This window comes from Tachysurus fulvidraco, chromosome 2, assembly GCF_022655615.1.
Source record: "Tachysurus fulvidraco isolate hzauxx_2018 chromosome 2, HZAU_PFXX_2.0, whole genome shotgun sequence".
Taxonomy (NCBI): Eukaryota; Metazoa; Chordata; class Actinopteri; order Siluriformes; family Bagridae; genus Tachysurus; species Tachysurus fulvidraco.
Genome location: NC_062519.1, coordinates 31,221,907 through 31,243,530, shown reverse-complemented (window position 1 = coordinate 31,243,530; position 21,624 = coordinate 31,221,907). Strand labels below are relative to the sequence as shown.

At 35.7% G+C, this 21,624-nt stretch overlaps 1 protein-coding gene across 1 annotated transcript; it reads right to left on the bottom strand.

The window, feature by feature from the left end:
- Window positions 1-4,143: 4,143 nt before the first annotated feature.
- Window positions 4,144-10,145, bottom strand: lpl (lipoprotein lipase). The gene is made up of 10 exons (XM_027159331.2): window positions 9,893-10,145; window positions 9,112-9,299; window positions 8,847-9,026; window positions 7,790-7,901; window positions 7,146-7,379; window positions 6,326-6,568; window positions 5,756-5,876; window positions 5,487-5,666; window positions 4,960-5,067; window positions 4,144-4,817 (listed from the first exon to the last, which is right to left on the bottom strand). The coding sequence occupies exons 1-10, from the start codon at window positions 9,996-9,998 to the stop codon at window positions 4,760-4,762; spliced, it is 1,530 nt and encodes a 509-aa protein (XP_027015132.1). The 5' UTR covers window positions 9,999-10,145; the 3' UTR covers window positions 4,144-4,759.
- Window positions 10,146-21,624: the final 11,479 nt, after the last annotated feature.

Sequence of the window (21,624 nt, the reverse complement as noted above, 5' to 3'; positions counted from 1 at the left end):
CCCCCTTCCGTGAATTAACATGTTTGGATATGCCCCTGACAAGGAATCAGTTATATATTCATAATTACACACATTTTAGACAAATTGAAAAAATATCTGAACAGCTTGGTGATGGAGAGGGTAGCATTGCTGTATTGTTTACTCCTGAGCTTGTGTTTGTTGTTTCCTCCTGATTCGCTGGTATCAGGGTTTTGGAAGTGAAAAATAAAGCTAGAATTATAAGTTTTATAAAACAGAAAAGTACAATTTTGTAGTTTCTCAGTAAAATAACAAGCTGAATGTTTCTCATTCACTTTCAGAGAAAGTGATATGATATATTTAACAAATTAAGCAAGAAATTAAATACTAAATTAATAATTAACTTTGACCTGGTAAGCAGTAATACTGCTTCATTACACCACCATTTCGTTCATTGTTTACTTGGAACAGATTTCCTCCATGGGTTTTATTCCTTATGTAATAAATTTTGATGTAGGATGCTTTTGACCATTTCTTATATACAACATGGTAGTTGTTTCCATAAAGCCCTTTTAGGATTCAATTGGCACATCCTCTTTGAAATTTACAAATAGAGAGCGTAAACCATAGAGCAAACCATTACATATGAAAACTTTTATTCTGTAAGAATAAAATGTATGTCCACTCAGGATTAATCAATCAATAACCAGAAAAGTTTTAAAAAACAGAATTTAGTCCTAGTAAAATGTTTGTTTTAGTCAGCAGAGTTATTAACCTCTCCTTTTTCGTGACATTTTACAATAAATACTGTGAAGTGATTAAATAACTTTTCAAGAGGTCATCCTGCACTTCAGAGAACAGCCTGGAAAGTGCTTGTTTTTGGTCCCCCATTTTTCTGTAATGTCATGCTGCAGGTCAGAAGCCTGGATTAGTAATGTGACCTAAAGAGCACAATAAATCAGACACTACAAAGTGCCAGAGAAGTTCACCCTCTTGATCTGTGGAGCATTTGTACGTCTGTACAGCTTAACAGGTTTACAAGGATAGAAGTGATGTTCTTGATATGCAGGCTTGAAATATACAACTGGAGGTTTGTAGGAATACAAATGAGACAGGATGACAGTGCTAGATGGATCTATAATTGCATGCTGTATAAGAACAAAAATACCTATTCATTTAAATTCATAATTTAAATAGTTTTTAGACACTAAGTACTTTGTTCTGAGGATAGAGGATAGTGTCATCTGCCAAAATAATACTAAGGGTCTAAATAATAATATACTGTAATTATTTATACATATGTAATAATATACTAATATACTATAATTATTAATAACTAAATAATGACAGAAAAGATCAAGCACAGAGCTTCAAGGATCAGAAATTAGAGTAATGCTAAATATTATATAACTTTTTTCAATTTCCTATTTTAAACATGTCCATATCGAGAGAAGTGTTCTTGAATTGACTCTGAACAGAAATGCTTTAATACTCTGTTCATTCCCTAACCAAGTTTCCTCTTTTCCATGAAAAGCAGCCCAGAGCCCAGAAAACCAAGTTCAGAGGAATCATGAACTCCTTTCAACTTTGTTTACATCACGTGTAGTTGAGTCACACTGTTGATGCTATTGTTCTTAGATGGCTATGCATTGGTCTCTCTCTCTCTCTCTCTCTCTCTCTCTCTCTCTCTCTCTCTCTCTCTCTCTCTCTCTCTCTCTCTCTCTCTGTGTGTGTGTGTGTGTGTGTGTGTGTGTGTGTGTGTGTGTGTGTGTGTGTGTGTGTGTGTGTGTAGAACAAGTGCCATTTTGAGAGTTTTTGTTTCCAACTTGAACATCAAGTCTTGCCAGGACTTGAGAAGAGTCCAGATTACTCCTTAACTAGCCAGGATTTCCAGGAATTCCATTTAGAGAGGCCAGTAAAAGACATGTGACACGGATCTGTTCCAAGATTTACCTCCTGTTTTTGAGGAAATCTGTTTTTCCAACAAATAGTACTAAATGATTGGGGATAAATTAAAAGCTAATTTTACAAGATGATATGCATGTATGGTTTGTTTACTGTTTGAATTAAATGTCCCAACAATTGCAGGAAACAAATGCCTATGTTTAAACAAGCAAATGTAAGTAAGTCTGGAAAATGAAGCAGATTTGGCAATGAGATTATAATTAGAATAGGCATTTATATTATACAGGACAAAGTGAAACTATAATACATTAATATAAGGGTGTGTAATGGATATAGAGTATGGATATATAATGGATATGATGATTAAGGACTGGTTCTCTGGAACTCACAATCGTCTTGTCAGACCCCTGCAGACCCCTTGTTTACAATCCATCTGTTTTATTTTGTTGTGGTACTTAAAAGAGCCACTATTGGCTTATATTACACACTCTGAACAGATGAGTCATCTGGTATAAAGCAGACAATTTCCAGTCCAATCATCTACAAAACTTCTGCTTTTGTGGACGAGGCATGACATCACTTATCTAATCAGATTAGAGGGAAAGGTACAACAGAAAAGGTGACATGCTGGCTTTTTCTTTGAGATTTTGGAGTTAATATTTTCAACTAATTGTGGTTGTGAGACAAAGAGAGCAACAAGCACTGGCTACATAGTAATACTGAGTGGGAGGAGCATTTCTTCCCTGTCAATCACTGCAGCACTAGCCAATCATGGGCTTCTGTTAGCTCCTGTATGAGGAAGAGGGTTAAAAGCAGGTTTTTATTTGCCGTTTGATTTCAAGACATATTATAGTTGCACTAATTAGTTTTCCAACCATATGTTTTGTTATTCAGTCTAAACACCAATCACAGAAATATTAGATATAACCCCTTTATCTGAAATGGGAAATTCCATGTATCAAAAAATTGACATAGACCTCAGTGGATTAAACAACCATTAAATATATAACTACATTTAAGTGAATTCTGTGCATTTTCATACATTTAAACTCAACTTCCCATTTTTTAAATCAATTTAAACTTCCCATTTTTTAAAATCAAGTCCTTTAAACTTCTTTCAGTTTTATGTTTGTCATCATTTCAGTCTAAATTATTATGCGTTTTTAAATTCCATGTTAAAACTCATAAAGACAGAGAGCTTTAGACAGTTAGAATGCAACATACTCTTTATTAAAATATATTTATGCAGTGCATTGCATATTAATATGATGAATAATCCCAAGGGTATACATTGTTTATACAAGGCTAATGTACAAATATATACAATTAATAAATAATCCTGCTGTATTTATGACTGCTGTGGGGGAATTGTTTTTTTTTCCACAAGAGCTATTTTGTTTTTGATTTCCTCAGGGCTAGGTTTCTGGTACATGTTGAAAAGTTTTCAGAAGAATGTTCAAAATGCTATTATTTCACAATCTGGCAATGATCATATTATAAGGCAAGATTAAATGCACGATTACATACTGAAAATGAATCAAAACCTATACTTTTGCATGCCTCAAACACTTATACCCATTTAATAGATTTTAGTGATCTTTTCAGTGAATCGTGAACAATTGAGCAAATGAAAAAGGACTTCTGACTATGATATTAACCGATGAATGAATCGAATAGGAAGACAATCCAAGCCTATAAAGTGACCTGTGCCAAACACAGTAACTTATCCACAGACACAACTTAAACTTACATATTTCCAAATACAGAACAATGAAACATATTTACATTGATTAGTTCTGTATATAGATTCAGCCAAGCGAGTATTTGGTCCCGTGCTAGCAAGTGGTCAGCATATTATGACTATTTAAATACAAAAATTGGACTGCTAAATTCCTGCATGAAGACCTATAGGTTCAGAATTATGTGTACTGTATCTGCTAGGTAGAATATAGGCTTTTATACAGTGCTTTACTGAATTGTTGAGTGCTGTACATCTTTTATATTCTATAAAATTTCACCATGATATACACAGAGCCTAGTGTCACATCATTCTAAACTACCTCCACATGGCACTGTCAAGTACAATCAGTATTTGATTGCTATGTAGGCAGATAAGAAGAAATAAACATCCTGCTTAATTTCACTGATGAAATAAGCTAGTTCATCAGGGAAATCACCTTTAGAGCTAGTCAGAGAGCCAGTGATTAATCAGTCAGTAACTCAGTGTATCGGTCTGTCAGTGACTTGAATCAATCAGTCAGTGACTTAGTGATTCCATCATTCAGTCAATGAATCAGTCATTGTTTATTACTTTTGCTTAGGTTTGACCAAAGCTGACAAAAATTCAATACACACATTATAACAGTGTAACAGTTTACTTACATATACGTACAAATATATTGCATAACAATAAAGGACTCCATATCTTTTATTTAAAGAAATATTTAGCATCTAGGCATGTGCATGATTGTCCTAACACTATTATCATAACATCATTGCTGGTCTCATTGGTCAGATTTTTCTACCACAGACAAACCTCAAGCAGCATTTCATTCATGAAGTTTGTTGAACATGCACATGCCTACTTACAGCAAATAAGAAGTGGTCAGGGTCCAAGTTCTGGCTCTACTCTGAGCTCCAGTGAGCAGTTCAGCTAATCAATAATACTTTGCGGTAATTAGATATTAGGCATTTCTTTAAAACTGCTCAGCAGTTTAAGGTTATCACAAGTAAAGGTTCCTTACAGGATGTGCTTATGGGTGAAGGTCACATAATTGCTACAATTCTGCATCTTGCTCGGTTCAGAATGTACAGAAACTGCACCGTCTCTCTCCCTGTCTCGTTTCAGCAGGTTCCCCTCAGTTTCTGGCAAAATGCTGGACGAGTAAGGGCCTCTCTAAGCGTCTAAGGCAGTATTTTTGAATGAGCTGCCATGCATCTTCAACTTGTGCAATCTGTCAAAGTCAAAAACATCATACCATTGATATACCATATAAAAAGCTTCAACTGATTAACATTTTAAATTATAACGAGCTTTACTACATGATGAAACATTTGCAGCTAATATTATGCTGGAAATAAATCACAAAATATTACCTTTCACTTTTGCGGCTTGACTGAGCTTCTTTATCTTTCACAAACACAGCGACATCTCCTCCACGGGCAAGGTAGGAGAACTCACCATCCTTGGCAGTGAAGAGCACTCTGAAACACATTGCATAAGTGTGCAAACATATTGCAATATATTAGGGGTGTGTATAGGACAAGAATTTTCTACAATCCAGAGGTCTACAGAGAAAAGTAGCTTGATTCTGATTGACAATACAATAAGTAAATTTTCAGTACCAAAAAACTGTTTAATTTTCAGCATTTTGATGGTGAAACCATGCCTACTTCATTGTAACTGACAAGCAAAGAGGCCACACAGATGACACACCTTCGTTATAAGAACCGACAGACACAGTGGCCAGACCTCTGTTAGAACTGACAAGCACCTGCCACATGCTCTGTTTAACTCTTGATTGTTCACCAAATTTTACCCAATTCATGCTGAATCTTAAATATATACAACTGTATCATAAATATTAATTATACAACACCCCTACTATTCCCGTTTTAATCACCTGGACTGTGTTTCCCCAGATTTGATGCGCAGCTTGCGAATGTGGAAAGTGTCTGGGTTCCACCAGGGCCAGCTGAGGATAGTATCCTTCTCCCAGAGAATCTTCACCATCAGTAGCTCTCCAATGTCCACATCCGTGGTGAGTAAGAAGGAGATGGTGGTGTTGGTTTTCAAAGCAGGTCTGCATGGTCACATCAAACACACCATGACATACACCATCAACAAACATCCATGTGCTGCATCTGACATGACAAACTGAATCCAACTTACATAATGTAGGGAATGTTCTCCTTCTCTCCAGAGTAGCCATACAGAGAAATCTTCATGGGCTGATCTGTATAGCTTAGCTGGCTCTTGCTGAAGAAATGGACTTTAACTTGGTAGTGGAAAACTGTATGGAATTAAAATAGAATTTCTGAGAAACAGAAATAGGCTGGGGTAAAATCCGTCATGTACAGTAGGAAAGGGAAGTAATCAGCTTTATCTTGACAGGAAATGTCTGCTGGCCTGGAGCCATTATTGTCATAGCACAGGTGCTTCTGTTGTAAAACAAGCCTTTTATTATCACAAGGCATATTAATAATCCTCATTACAACCAATCCTTTGTAATATTAATAACAACAGCACAAAACAAAGATCTACAAATGACCTAATCTGCTCAGGATATAGCCTGATATTTTTTTACAGCTAATTTTTTTTAAATTCAAATTTGGCCCAATAAAGTATATACTACACTGTAATAAATTACACCACTATATTTATTGTAAGGACAACAGCAATTTTCCTCTTGTACTAAGGACATTTTTGGTTTTTCATCAAGTGACAAGCCTAATCTTTTACCTTTGTACGGCATCATCTCTCTGGTCTTCATGTACATCTTGCTACTCCGGCGGCTGCGCACCTTGTTGACCTCATAGCCCACCTTGTTGCAGCGGTTCTTGCGGCAGCTCAGACACACACCCTTGTTGAAGGTTTCCTTGGAGCTGCAGCGGTACGCCATGCTTTGCTGCTTCATGTTGACCAAAGAGTCGATGAAGAGGTGGATGGAGCGCTCATGGGAACATTTCACAATCTGGTCCATGTCTAGTGAATACAACAAACAGAGGTGAGTTCATTACAAGTGCAAAATGCTAACAGTGGCAAGGTGCTACCTGTTAGCTGCCACTCACTCAGTGCTCTATGTATTGTATAATTTGAATGATACTGGTCTAAATGTTTTTTAGGATTTTATATTTTTGCAAACCTGACCAATCCCACCCACTCCTACAGAAATTATGACCAATTTCTCACACTCACATAAAACATTTTGCAATCCTAATTTGATCAATCTCACCCACTCTCACAAAAAATGGCAATCATAAATCTGTCCACCTCGATGTACACCTGTACTGTAAGTGCATCTAATGCTGACATTCTATTTATGCCAAAATAACTGTATGAGTCTATTTTTCTAAAATTGGAAGAGAGGATCCATATTTTCAGCAGGAACATTATCAGCTGCAAATGTAAGCATAGTAGTAGTTGATTTTTAAACAGGTTTTTATTAAACTAATTAACCTCTAATTTAAGGCCAAATAATCTTTTAGGATTACATAATTATCATGTTTTGCTTCTGTAAACAAGTTTTGCTTCTGTTTGTGGTATAAAGAAGAGAACTCACTTCTCAACCCTGTGGTAGCCACCATCATCATGGTGTTCTGTAGATCACATCCAGGCTGGAACGTCCCTCCATTTGGGTAGAAGTCCACATGACCCACAGGCCTCTGGATGCCGATGCTGCGGTCCGGTGAGCCCCGGGTGTTGGTGTGGAGCACATCAACAAACTGGGCATCATCTGGGGAAAGTGTGCTCTGGGCATCAGCATACTCAAAGCTTGGGCCAGCTGGATCCATGCCTGTACAAACAGAAATAAAAAATGTTTGGAAACAAATCTAAATTACATCAGCATGTATGTATGACTTTAATTTTTTTGTGACTGTTTATTAAAAAAACAATGTATAATAAATTATATTAAACGTATAATAAAAACGTGGTTATGTGCTATAAGTATTACAATGGCAAATATTGCAAAAATCTCTTTATTATCATCTGATCCCACCATTTGCTCCTGGGTGTTTAAGAACTTAAAATAAACCCTGTAAATGAAAAAGTTATAAAGTCCTGAAGGGTTAACAGTTTTATATGTCCTCCTAAAACCAACAACGAGCTGTCTCTAGTCTAGTGACTTTAAAAGAGGTGTAAACAAACCAGCAGAAATAAAAACTCAGTTTAAGCCAGCAGGACAGATACATGTTGATGAGTTACCTGTGATCCTGCTGACTTTGTTTCTTGTGAGAAGTCCTGCAATGCCGGCAACATGAGCACCCAAACTGTAACCTAGTAGGTGAATCTTTTCCCATGGATACTCCAGCTCAGCCTATTAGCAAGAAATAAAGGCAACGGAAGGCTTTTACTCAAAAGGAAGATGCTTTAATCCCAAATGGTTTACATGGGTGTACCTGACCGTATATGATGCAAATATTTTCACTGTCTTTATCTACATAGAAGAAAACTATGAAGATTTTCAGGGAAAGAACTGTACCTGCCCTTGTTGCTACAATAGCAACACACTTTTTCATTTGTGCCTTTAATATGTGTAGTATCTTTCACCTAGAAATGTGGTGATAGTGTACTTTTCAAACAGATTATATTGGACTATAATTGCCTTTTAGAATACATGCATCTTTCTTTGTAAACAATACGTACTTCTGATGAAAAAGATGCACACTTGAAATCCAAGTGTTAAGAAAAGTTAGTCAGTGAATATACACTGTACAAAGAACATGCTAAAATTATATATAGGTAATTCTGCACATTATGCACCATTTAGAATATCTAGGGCTGAGAGATTTCAAAACAGTGATAGGTTATAATAAACTTTCGTATACAATATAATATCTTTCCAGAATAACAAATGAGATTAAATGAATTACAAAATTAGACAGCATCTGATTTGATGTTTTAATTTTCATACTTTAAAATTGTAAAATGTTTAATGTTTAAATCACAAGATACTTTATTTTACTAAATATAATTTCACAATTTCAGTTCAACTTTTTCTTTTATAAAATATAGAAATATTTAAGAACTAATAGGATGACCAGCAGAAAATGGTTTTAAAAATAATTTTTATGCACTAGTAGCAGGTATTAGTATTCAGAAGCAAGAAAAGCTTTTCAGAAGAAGGAAAAGTGTTTGTAGGTGTTTATGAAGGCAGAAGGACATACATGTTATTGGAGAAAATTAATGCAGCATTTAGAAAATGAGATGCAAACTTTTGTACCGATATTATTTTGTACTGAGTCTTTGCTTAGTCTCTCACCTGTAGCCAGTTGACAAACTTGGCCACATCATGGCCAACAAGCTTGGTGTAGGCAGCAGAGGTTGGGTAATGTTGCTGTGCCCGGACAAGCCAGTCCACCACAATGACGTTGGCTGCTGGCTCGCGTTCATACAGAGCTGTCACCAGTTTGGTAACCCAACTCTCGTACATGCCAGTGACCTGAACAAAGTTTAGGTAATCAGTTTGTGGGAAACACCTTCACACTCACTTTGCTTTAACACACTTGATGAACTAATGCACTTACAGTCCATCCATGAATAACTACAAAAGTCTTGGTGTCTGGATTGAAATTGCATTCTTTAATGGTGTCCCGTTGGCCAGGAACAATGTAGCATAGATCGTCCTCCGGTTCCTCAATTGTTCTCAGAGCAAATTTGGACTCAATGTCGCTTAATTCCACCATCCAGTCCGTAGAGTTGGTTGTAATGTTGCCTACATAAATACAAGTTAACAAACAACATTTGGTGGTGTAAAGACTTTCAAATGGCAAAATAAATCTTTCCACTAACGCATACGAGTTCTCACAGCCATTGTAAAAATTTGTCGATCATTTAAAATATATTAAGGTTCAGTTATTTTTATCCTAGGAAATAAAGCAATACTAAAAAGCTTACAGAAATCATACATAAACGCATAGGTTAAATTCTAAGAACCTGTGATTTAGATAAAGCTTTTAGTTCATTAATAAATTTTGTATTTGCATAAATTAATGTAGTAATAATAATAATAATAATAATAATAATAATAATAATAATAATAATAATAATAATAATAATAATAAAAGGATTCCAAATGTAAAGAAAATGTATAATGTAATTTGTGTAAATTGTGCAGGGCCCCAGCACTGGGATCTCAGAACCTGGGGCTCCACAGACGCTTCATTTCATCTGAGCGCCTCCTTTTATTTCACTCAGTTAACTACATGAAAGAGGAAGCACCCTGTTCTCTAAACCAGTGTTACTTCAATCCGAATTAAATGGTACATAATAAAGTGCAATAATAAAAGCAGAAGCATCAATACTTACTGAATGTGCTCGTTTCCAATGTTGGAGAAACAGTGGTTGAAAGACTGCAAGAAAAACTCAAAAAATACATCCAGATGATGTGCAAAACAAGGATTTCTCTTCCCATATTCTCTTCAAAATAAGTGCTAAATATTTTCTTGGGTTTAATAAAATAATGATTGCAAAGTAAAGTTTAGTTTAGTTTAGTCCGGGTGAAAGGACTGCGCGTGGATGTATGATGAGCTTTGGGCACCTCCACTAGTTTGAAAGAGTCGCCGCTATTAGCGTGGCTTTATACTTCAAGCGGCATATCATATGCAAAACACTCGCTTTCTATTGGTCCATATGCAAATTAACTGTTAAATGATTGGCCCTGCTTGCGGGCCGCGAAAAAGCGGTAAAAAACACGAATCCTGCCCCCAGTCTTTTACTTATTCACTATTAGGAGGCTTTGAAACATTTTCGTTTAAATAAATAAGTAAATAAATAAATAAATAAATACAAATGTGGGATATTTATATAATATGTTCAATGAATACGAGTCAGATCTGATTTACATACTAATATGTAAAGTAATAGTTCATTTTGAATTATATTTGAATGAAACTATTTTAAAAACAATGCAAACATACATACATACATACATACATACATACATACATACATACATACATACATACATACATACATACATACAGCTCCAGTTAGACTCTGCGATACTATAGAGGAGATGTGAACTCCATGTGATCTTTTGCATCAATACAACATTTGTCAGACAGTATATTTATAATCACACTCCCCAGTGTCACCCATATGAGGATGGGTTCCCCTTTGAGTCTGGTTCCTCTCAAGGTTTCTTCCTTCCATTCTTTTACCTTGCCACTGCTGCCTGGGTCACCTCAGACTTGCTCATTGGGTATAAATACATATACATTTAAATATATCTAACATATATCTTGAATTTTGTACTGTATTAATCTTTATATTATCCTTTTGCTGCTTTGAGCTGCTTTGAGCTTTCCAAAGCTGGTTTGAGACAGTGTCAGTGGTAAAAAGCTCTATACAAATAAAATGTAATTATATATATATATATATATATATATATATATATATATATATATATATATATATATATATATATATATATAGAGAGAGAGAGAGAGAGAGAGAGAGAGAGAGAGAGAGAGACAGAGACAGAGACAGAGAGAGACAGAGAGAGAGCACATCACATTTACTGTGATTCAATAATTTGTGCTTCACAACGATTGCCAGTTTTTATCATTCACATTGTCACAATTTGAGTTATGTGAAAGCAGAAAGGCAAATACATCGCCAGCAGGAGCAGAGACAGTGGCGGTTACTGCAGTGTGGCCGCTGATCTGTAGAGAGGAGCATGTCCAAATCTTGGCACTAAAAAGGAAGAATGTCATAGAGCTTGGTTTCTGAGTTTGGGGAGCAGGTCAATGGGTGTGTGAGAAAACACTGAATCTGATTGGCCAGACAGTGGTGGGCAGAGCATAGGCACACTGCACAGTCAAGACATTTTAACCCCACCCTGATCAAGGCCTTGTGCAAGGTGGGGGTTGTAGGGGTGGGGGGTTGGTGTCGATATATGAGCATGTGGGGGTTTTCTACTCTGACCGGTGTGGCTGCATACCATGAGGGGTATTATGTAACTCAACATGCGTGCGTACATAGACTGAACATATACATCAAGACCCTGGGGAAAATTTGATCAGAGCCATATGGTTAAATAGACTGTGTGTTCATATACAATGACTGAAAATAAGCACTAAAAAGCTTAATAATGTTGCACTGAAGTTTCAGACTAAGGAGAAAGGACCCATCTTATTTTGCATTGTACTTAGTAGAAGTGGAAAGTTACTGCAGTATTTAGTTATTTTATTTTATATTTTAATACTAATGGGAGCAGACAGGGTTAAACAATGGCCCAACAGTGGAGTTTAAATGTGCTAGGCCTTGAACCCCTGACCTTCCAATCAGCAACCCAGATACTTAACCATTTAACCTGTAAGCATTGACCACCACTGCCTTTAGCTAATTTAAAGTTAACTAAAACAACATTTGTTTGGCAATTGGCCAACAATTTCTTATTTATTAAACAATGGCAAATCATACATTTAATCTGTTTATTTTTACATTCAATATTTTGGAATGTCCTTAAAATACATTAGCTCTTCAGGGAATCTTTAAGATTTGGTTCGGCAATTGAGGTATTTAAAGAAAAAAATGTTTTGAAGAGTGGACTTTACCACTCTGGTACTCAATTATTGTAGCCTTTCTCTATTCTCAAAAAGTCATGAAATAAGCAGAGTTTAACACTTAAACCTCTCAGGAGCTGACGGCTGTCCTCAAATCTCACTCATACTTAACTGCACATATTTCCTCTGATTGTTATTAAATTAATAAAATGAACAGTAGCTACTAAATATGCTTTAATGCAGATAATTTAACAATAAGTAAGAAATTTATGGGGATAATGTCTTTGTTTACAGGAAGTCTCTAAAATTTTACTTAGCGCCTCACTGTCCTAGTAAATAAGTAAGCAACTGTGAAGTTCAATTCCCCTGTGTTTGATCTGTGTTAAAATATAAATAATCCACATTCCAAGAAAATAAATTCATATATATATTAAGTGGCTTTTTTCATATATGTAAAGGAGTTGTATATGCACAGACAAAAAAATCTGTGTTCCAGTCATCATGATGAAAATCAGAGATAAATATAGCATAGGTGGACAAAACCAGACCTGGGAGGCTTGTACATTTTCCATTTTATTAATAAATTATTTGAAACAACAGGAATGTGTTTGCTTTATTCTCAGGAGATAGTGAGCTCAAATCAAATGATGCTATAGCCATCATTGGCTATGAGTCTGTGCTCTCTGGGTGGGAGTAATGGCCTATTCTCCCTCTGCTGTCAATCACAGACATTAGCCAGGCATGGGCAACTGGATTCACGTGTAGATAGCACTTTCCCCCAAACGTGTTCTGCCTTAACATGACGCAGCATGAGTAACAGTTCAAAAAGATAAGCTTGACCAACTTTATGTGACTCTAGGTTGTTCTGGATAGCCTTCTATCTCCAGGGGTGGCATCCAGCTGTCATATGAAAGGGCAGCACTAACTTGTGGGTAGGAATTTGCCAAGACTATATTAGTAGCAAGAAAGTTCCTACTAAATTACAGAGTAAACTTTCCTAATTTAGGGCCCACATCTTGACTAAAACAGAACTAGACTAAAATAAATTGACACGGCAGTTCTACTTTCCTCTTCAGGGTTGTAAGGTCTGAAGTAAACCATTTTGGGCAAGCAACCATGACCACAAATCCCAACCACACACTTGCTTTGCCAGCATGTATCTAACAGCAAGAATTTGCTCTTTCTAATCATCATCATCAAATTCAATAGAGGATAAAAAGATGTACAGTAGGGATGTGCACAAGCAGGATCACAGGAACAGCTTCAGCCTGATCTGCATTTTTAAACTGTACACTCTATAGACCTTCCAGTCATATTTATGGGTATAGTTTATTGTCAATAAACATTCATAATTGAGATTCATTCCAGATTAATGCTACTGATCTAAAAAGCATGAACTATACATAATATCATAAACACCAGCATTGGTTTGGTAATAAAAGACTTTGGTAATAAAAGACAACATGGTTCACTATTAAGACTGAAAAGATTGTGGAAATAACCCTAGGCACTGTATATAATTCCACTGAGATGTCTGGCGTGTGTGTGTGTGTGTGTGTGTGTGTGTGTGTGTGTGTGTGTGTGTGTGTGTGTGTGTGTGTGTGTGTGTGTGTGTGTGTGTGTGTGTGTGTGTGTGTGTGTGTGTGTGTGTGTGTGTGTGTGTAAGTGTAAGACAGAGAAAGAGAGAGAGAGAGAGAGAGAGAGAGAGAGAGAGAGAGAGAGAGAGAGAGAGAGAGAGAGAGAAAGAGAGACTGCTAGGAAGGCTATGCTATTTTGAAACATTATCATTGCAGGGTTACTTTCCTGTGGATGTGAGGCAGCTGTGAGTGGTGTAACTGTGTCTGGCTGCAAAACCCTAGAGCCCTGAAATGCAATTCTTCTTCAGTGATTGCTCTGATGACCGTTCGTATACAAAGTGCATACTCTGCAACGGAACATGACAGTAACTATGTGCTACAGACAATTCAGTACTGACCGCAAACACGGCTCTTTAAAAAACTATTTTATTTAAATGAATATCCCTTTCATGAAAAAAATAGCTTAAAAAATGATAAATTTGATAAATTTCACAGCAAACTAAGTAGAAAACCTGGCAACATTTGCATGACAGTGGCTTCATTATCTCTGCACTGCAGCTTTGGTGCTATGTTATATAAGACAGTTAACTGCATTTTACCTTTTTCTTTAAGTTAATGAGACAAAAAATGGAGCTTGTCATGTTACTGAGAAACAATTAAGATTCAAAAATGAGCTTTATCACCGAACATTTATTACTTAATGCTAGCTAAATGCTAATAGCTAGCTGTCTTAGTACAAATTAATGTGATATATACATATGTATATATACATATATACAACAACAACAGACAGACAGATAACAGTGAATTAAAACAGTTATGCTTATTAAGTATCATTCCTGCTGTCTTATCTGTTCAAGATTAGGAATTCAGGTCCTTATAGCTGTTTGATGCCACAATTTACCATTCCGTTGATTTATTCTTCCACATTTCATTTATAGTGCTCTAAAATGTGCATACAATGTGGTGAAGCAAACCACCACTAAAAGCCTCCTCCATCACACAAAGATCTGTGGGCAATATTCGCTAAAACAATGTGCAAATGGACATAAGAACATAACATAAGAGTCTGTAGTATACTTTGTAATTCAAACCAGACGGTAGGATTGCTAATAAGCTAGCTAATGTAGATCAACAAATACACAGAATTACATTTTATATGTTTCTTACAAACATTTTTAACCGATTTGCAACATTGTTGGTTAGAGTATGAACTGTTAATCTCATTTTGATAGGTGAAGTAAGAAACTAGTTTCTGAATAACATCTTTTTAAAAAAGTGCATGCAACTAGCTAGAATGTGTTGGCTAAACAATAGGGTGCCATTTGAATAAACAGCTGCTCGACTTTGAAGGCAATCGACTCCTCTGTCATTTCTGTGGAAAGCTGTTGGACAGCTGCTCCATAATGAGAAACACTTGTCCACTTGTCTGTACTGCACAGATTCTGTATGCTGGGGTCATTACTAGAATCAGGCATTGTGGGAAACCTTTAAACTTTTAAACCTGTAGCAGCTATTGCAGGAAGACACACCCAAGAGGATTGCACCATATACTTGAGGTAATGATTAGCAGGTAATGATTAACATTTTCCTTCAGAAAAAATTCAGACTTAAAATTGTTACCTCCACTGAGATACATATATTTATACATACATTTTACAGAATCTGATAATCATTCATAGGCACAGGCTCCCCGTGACCCGAGGTAGTTCGGATAAAGCGGTAGAAAATGAATGAATGATGATAATCATTCATATTTGAGCAAAATGTGACAAGGTTACACAGAAACTTTCTCAGAGCTTATTATCCAAAATGGCAATTATGAGAATGTAGTATTTTGATGTGTGGCTATGTTAAATAAATCACTGAGGATATGACTATGTTAATCGAGACTTATGTCAAGCTGGAACAAACACAAGCTAGAAGTTAGATATCCAGATAGCTGTTTTTTAGTTTACTAATAGTGATGTGACTATAGTGATGTGATAATAGTGACTAATGTAATGTTTGCATAACATTATCAAGCTTGCGAAAAAACTTGTTTATCTGTTTCCAATACACAGTAAAAATAGTTTTAAAATTTAGCTAGCTAACTCACAAATATGCCATTGATAAACAATACTCTATTAAGCTCAATGTTTGCTGGCAACCCGGCCATCAATTTTGATTACACAATTAATTGTTTTACTTTGGTAAAAAGGCTACTGGCTTCAATTACACAATGCTCGACAGCTCTAAATGTTACCCTTCTAGAAAACCTGTCTAACATTTTAGTTAAACAGTAAATTTGTTCATCTAAATTAGTGTAACAACATAACCTGCAGAGAGAGCCCTCTTCTGAATATTGAATTTTGTTGCGAAGTATCAACAGTACATTGCAAACCAAGCCGTTCATTGTTTTCTGTGAGTTTCTATGTGCATTTCTTCTGGTTTTAATTACAAAATATACTAGCAACTCACAATAGCTACTTTGATAATGAACTTGTCTACTATTAGATAAAGATGTAAAAAAAAAAAACAGGTGTGATCATATTTCTATGCACAGTTTTTTGTGTGTTTAGGATCTAAATATTTGTATTATGTAGATAAATGATATTTTTCCCTGGAGGTAAATAGGCCTTGTGTTTTTAGGGTGTTTGAAACGACATGTTCAGGGATACTTAATAAACCTTTTGGTGCTGGAAGTTTCTCTCAGGCTCTGATCGCAGATCCAGGGCTTGTTTTATAATCTTGTGTAGTAATAATCTTCAAGTTTACAACACAAATCCAGCTCTTCTGGCAATTCAGCTATTTCAGGAGATTTAAATGACTGAAAATCTTTAGAGATGTGAAAGAAAAGCATCAGAGAGAGAGAGAGAGTCACAGATAGAACGGACACAGGCCACGGGAATCTCCGCATCACACTCCTGTCCATGAGGTCTATGAGTTATGTACTGTGTGTGTGTGAGAGAGAGATTCCCTTTTTGTGCCCCCTACTAGCTCTCACTTTTCACTCTCCAAAAGCAGAACCCCCCTGCTAGAAATGCAACATCTGCTCAGCCACATGTTTCTCACGACCTGACGTTAAACACACAAAGACGAGCCCTGGTCTATCTCAAAATCCCCTTGCTTTTTTCTAAACAAATTGATTTCAGTCATCAAAATAAATAAATATATAGTGACATGCAAGCGAATTTTCAGCCTACATGTCATTTTTTTAAAAGTTTAAAATATTAATTTTGTCCAAAGTAAATGCTATGTTGTGTCACTCAGAAGAGGGCTTTTACCCAGAGCTCCTTTCATGGTTTCTTTTTATGTTGTCATATGTTGATGACTGATAGACTTCAAAACATTGCTCTGGATATGGGTGTTTGCTAAATGCTGTAAGAAATTAATGTTTCAGTTTTTTAAATTTTTAATTATACAGTTAAATTTATATCCAATTTTCTTAATAGCTATTTGTAGCAATGTATAATGTTAAAAATCCTTAAATACATAAAATGTAATTTCAATGTGGCCACATTTTTCAAAAATAAATGTTTTTTTAACACAAAGGTGTAGAAAAAACCCACAACAAGGAACGAAGGTACAAAGGGCCTGCTACCTTTGAAGATAATTTCTAAGGATATGACATAGATCATTTCTATAATGATATAATATATGTAGTTCTGTAATTTTGAAAGTAATTGAATAGAAAAAGTAAATAAATATACACTTTATGGTGTGCTGATGGTTATGCGACAGTAACTGACTTTAAGGTGGTAACAGTAACTCTGTTTACAGCTGTGTAGTGCTAGATCACGCCACTATCACTGGATTGTTTCCTTTAACAGATTTTTATTCATAACTTATAATATAAAATTATTATTTTGGTTTAAAAGATTTTACAAATTAACGAATACAAACAGAAGTTTACTGGTCATAAATTTAAAATAAAACCTATCAATTATTTTAAAGCCTCTCTAATAACTTTTTATTTCCCACAATGGTCAGGTATCTGTGTGGCCATCTGTCAAACATGGCACCTACAACAAAAACAGTTATGCAAAAATATCAGTTAGACATGCAAAAAAATGCCTAGTATGCATGTAGAGCTAAAATCATACATCATGCTTTAGCTATCGTGTGAAGGAGTTGGAATCCTGTTCTCCATGCTCTGTTGCCCAACTTCATCATCCTCGGCAGCAACACACAGGGGACCACCATCCCTTTCATAATGTCACACATCAGATGGTTTGCGATTCCTTTGTTGCTGGCAAACTCTTTTTTTTTTTTTTTTTTTTTTTACAAACATCTACCCCCTATATTGCAGACAAGCTCCGGCTTCTGTATTGTTCCCACATTTCCCAAAGCCATTGTCTTCAAGTGCATAGATTCTTTGGAAATCAAATCAGGATATTTGGACAGCTTGGTTTTCTTTATTTTGGCACCCTGGGAGCAGGATTGTTATGGACTCCAGTCCTCCATTTCAACCTCCATGACACCCTAGGGATCTCACTTACATTCAGGATTCTTTTCCTTTTTTCTCTGGTCAGTTCTCTGAGTTCTTTGACCCACAGTAGGTCTTGGTCTGACATTAAAGCTAGAGATGTGCAACACTTCCTAAAGGTTACTTTGCAAGCAGATTCTGAGAAACAACCCTTGTTTGAAACACATGCAAACGGCAGAAAAATCTTACCATTAGCATCTTACATTTCAGCCACCAAGTCAATAATCGCATGCATTTGGAATAAAAATAAGTAATTTACTTGTTTTGGAGAATCAGATGCACCGCCGAGATGAGATTTTTTTTATCAGCCGTGTCACTATGCCATCTGCTGGTCATTTTATACAGTATTAAACATTTTTAAATTCAGACCAGTGGTAATGTATCTCACCAAAAACCCATCAGAAACGTTTAGTGAGCAAAACATAAATAATAATAATAATAATAATAATAATAATAATAATAATAATAATAATAATAATAATAATAATAATAATAATAATAATAATAAATATTGCCCCATTAAATCATTACATCCTAAAGTTTAGACACATGTAGTCAGTGCGTTTCATGAGTGTCTCAAAAAAAAAAAAATGAGTTGACGTTCTGCATAAGTTCTTAAAGAGTTCTTTAAGGGTTTGTTGGAAAATTAAAAATTCTAAGCATATAAACTTTAAGGGAGAACCAAATAACCATTAAGCCTTATTCCATTAGAAAACTAAAGCTACAGCTTTACCTCTGACTGTAACAAAGCCTTGACACTGGGAAATCCTTTCATAAACAAATCAATGTTTACATTTCTTTCTTTTTTCTTTACAACACACAGGTTACTGTGTAAGTGACTACAGAAACGATGACACATAAAGAACACATTGATATAAACCTGTGTTGTGCAGCTTGTTGTAAAAAAAATGAATCAACAACTTCTGACCAATCAGAATCACCACATCAACAGCACTGTGCTATAAAAGCCAATAATACTGCATGTTTAAAGTCCCAACATTAATCACAAGATGGTGCTGTAGTAGCTGTTTGGTAACACAACAAAGTTGTTTCACATATGTTTTTTTTTTTTTTTTACTAGCTGGCCTACATTAGCCAGCTACTGTGCTAGCAGCATGTGTTTGTCTGGCCAAGAATTTGAATTAACTACTCATTGAACAATGTTCATTTGCAATGTATTCATACTAGGTAGGTCTAACATCTAACTACAATATATGGTGGTGTGAAAAAGTGTTGGCCCCCTTACTGATTTTTTTTTTTTTTGCATGTTTGTCACACTTTTATGTTTCAGATCAAACAAAATTAAATATTAGTCAAAGATAACACAAGTAAACACAACATGCAGTTTTTAAACAAAGGTTTTTATTATTTAGGAAAATCAAAATTCAATCCCACATGGTCCTGTGTGAAAAAGTGCTTGCCCCCTAAACCTAATAACTGGTTGGGCCACAAGAACTGCAATCAAGTGTTTGCGATAACTTTCAATGTCTGTTACTTGCTGGTGTGTTTTGGATCATTGTCCTGCTGCAGGACCCAAGTTCGCCTTAGCTTGAGGTCACGAACAGATGGCCGCACATTGTCCTTCAGGATTTTTTGGTAGACAGCAGAATTCATGGTTCCATTTATAACAGCAAGTCTTCCAGGTCCTGAAGCAACAAAACAGCCCCAGACCATCACACTACCACCACCTTATTTTACCGTTGGTATGATGTTCTTTCTGAAACGCAGTGTTACTTTTATGCCAAATGTAATGGGACACACACCTTCCAAAAAGTTCAGCTTTTGTCTCTTCAGTCCACAAAGTATTTCCCAAAGGTCTTGGGATCATCAAGATGTTATCTGGCAAATCTGAGATTAGCCTTTATGTTCTTTTTGCTCAGCAGCAGTTTCCATCTTGGAACCCTACCATGCAGGCCATTTTTGCCCAGTGTCCTTCTTTTGGTGGAGTCTTGAACACTGACCTTAACTGAGGTAAGTGAGGCCTGCAGTTCTTTGGATGTTGTTGTGGGGTCTTTTGGGGCAAACACTTTTTCACACATAGCCATGTGGGTTTAGATATTGTTTTCCCTTAATAATAAAAACATTAAAGAAATCAAAAATCTGGAAGGTGCAAACACATTTTCAAACCACTGTATAGTTAAACAATACATCTTTGGTATGTCCAGAAAACATTCTGATAATCTCAGTCAATTGAACAGCTAATATTTGCACAGCAGTTTAATAATCATGATTTTTATTCATCTGTGAGTATTAACCATAGGATAAAACTTCCACCAAATACCTTTTGCACATCATGATAGCAGTATTTATAATATATCTGTAAATACTGAGCATGACGATAATGGCTTAATTATATCCACAAAAGAAACTTTGTTTATAAATCTTAATACTCTTTCAGTGTGTGTCAATTTTATTTCTGTAATAATTACATCAATCATTTGGAGAAGAAAACACAGCACAAATGATTTCTTTAATCTTAACATTTCTCTTTGCAAAATGTTCTCTTTAGTAGTTGCAATAACATGTTTCTACCATAAAGGTGATGTAATACATTACCTTGTTGCATCCAATAAGGTGCAAAAGGCAGGGGAGACCCTGGAAGGGAAAAGTCTCACACACTATGGAAAATTTAGAGCTGCCATTCAGCTTCCAACACATGTCTTTGGACTAGGTCAGGAAATCTGGAGTACCCGGAGGATGGGAAGAACTTGGCTATCAAACCCTCAACCCTAGAGGCACAAGGAAAATGTTGTAACCACTAAGCCACTTTGTATCTCATGCCAGTCATCAGAAAGAATTGTGAAAGTCTTCAAAACCATAACTGGTGGAGTAAAGAACAAATATTTATATTACACACTGATTAAGCTGTGTTCAAGTCATCCAGGATGGCTTAACACCAAGTGAATGTCTTTTACCTGGACATTTCTCAGTCAGAAACAACATGTTCTGATGATCGAAAAATTATAATAAAAAATTAAATTAAAATATGTGATAGAAAATGTAATTGTGATGTTGTACTGTCATTGGAAAATAATCAAGGTATAACTTCAAGGTGGTAGCTTTTACTCCACGTACACTGTGTTGCAACTTTTCATTTTACATTTTAGCATAAATTGTTACACACGTAAACCTTTAGTAAGGAAGGAAGGAAGTTAGAGCCTTAATGTGTTGCATTTCACATAAATTCCATCAAGAAGTCCATCTATCAGCATGCTTTTTGGAGGTGGGAGGAAACTGCAGAACCCAGAGTAAACCCACACAGACACAGGGAGAACATCAAGAAAAATGGATTTAAGGTTTATGACATTACATGACAATTTTATACAAAATGTCACCAATCATTATAATACACTAATTATGTATTATTATGGCAGTTATGAGTATAATTGTTGAGTTCACATTCCAAACCAGACTTTTTTTTAATCTCTTCTTACTGGCACTAGCATGCTGAATAGTTTCTTCATTCACTGTTTTATTTCTGTTTGG

Coding starts and splice junctions, on each gene's coding strand:
- lpl (XM_027159331.2), bottom strand. CDS start 9,998: ATGGGAAGAGAAATCCTTGTTTTGCACATCATCTGGATGTATTTTTTG. Junction 9,027..9,111: donor TAGTTATTCATGGATGGACT/GTAAGTGCATTA, acceptor AACTTTGTTCAG/GTCACTGGCATGTACGAGAG. Junction 5,068..5,486: donor TCTGGGGAAACACAGTCCAG/GTGATTAAAACG, acceptor AATGTGTTTCAG/AGTGCTCTTCACTGCCAAGG.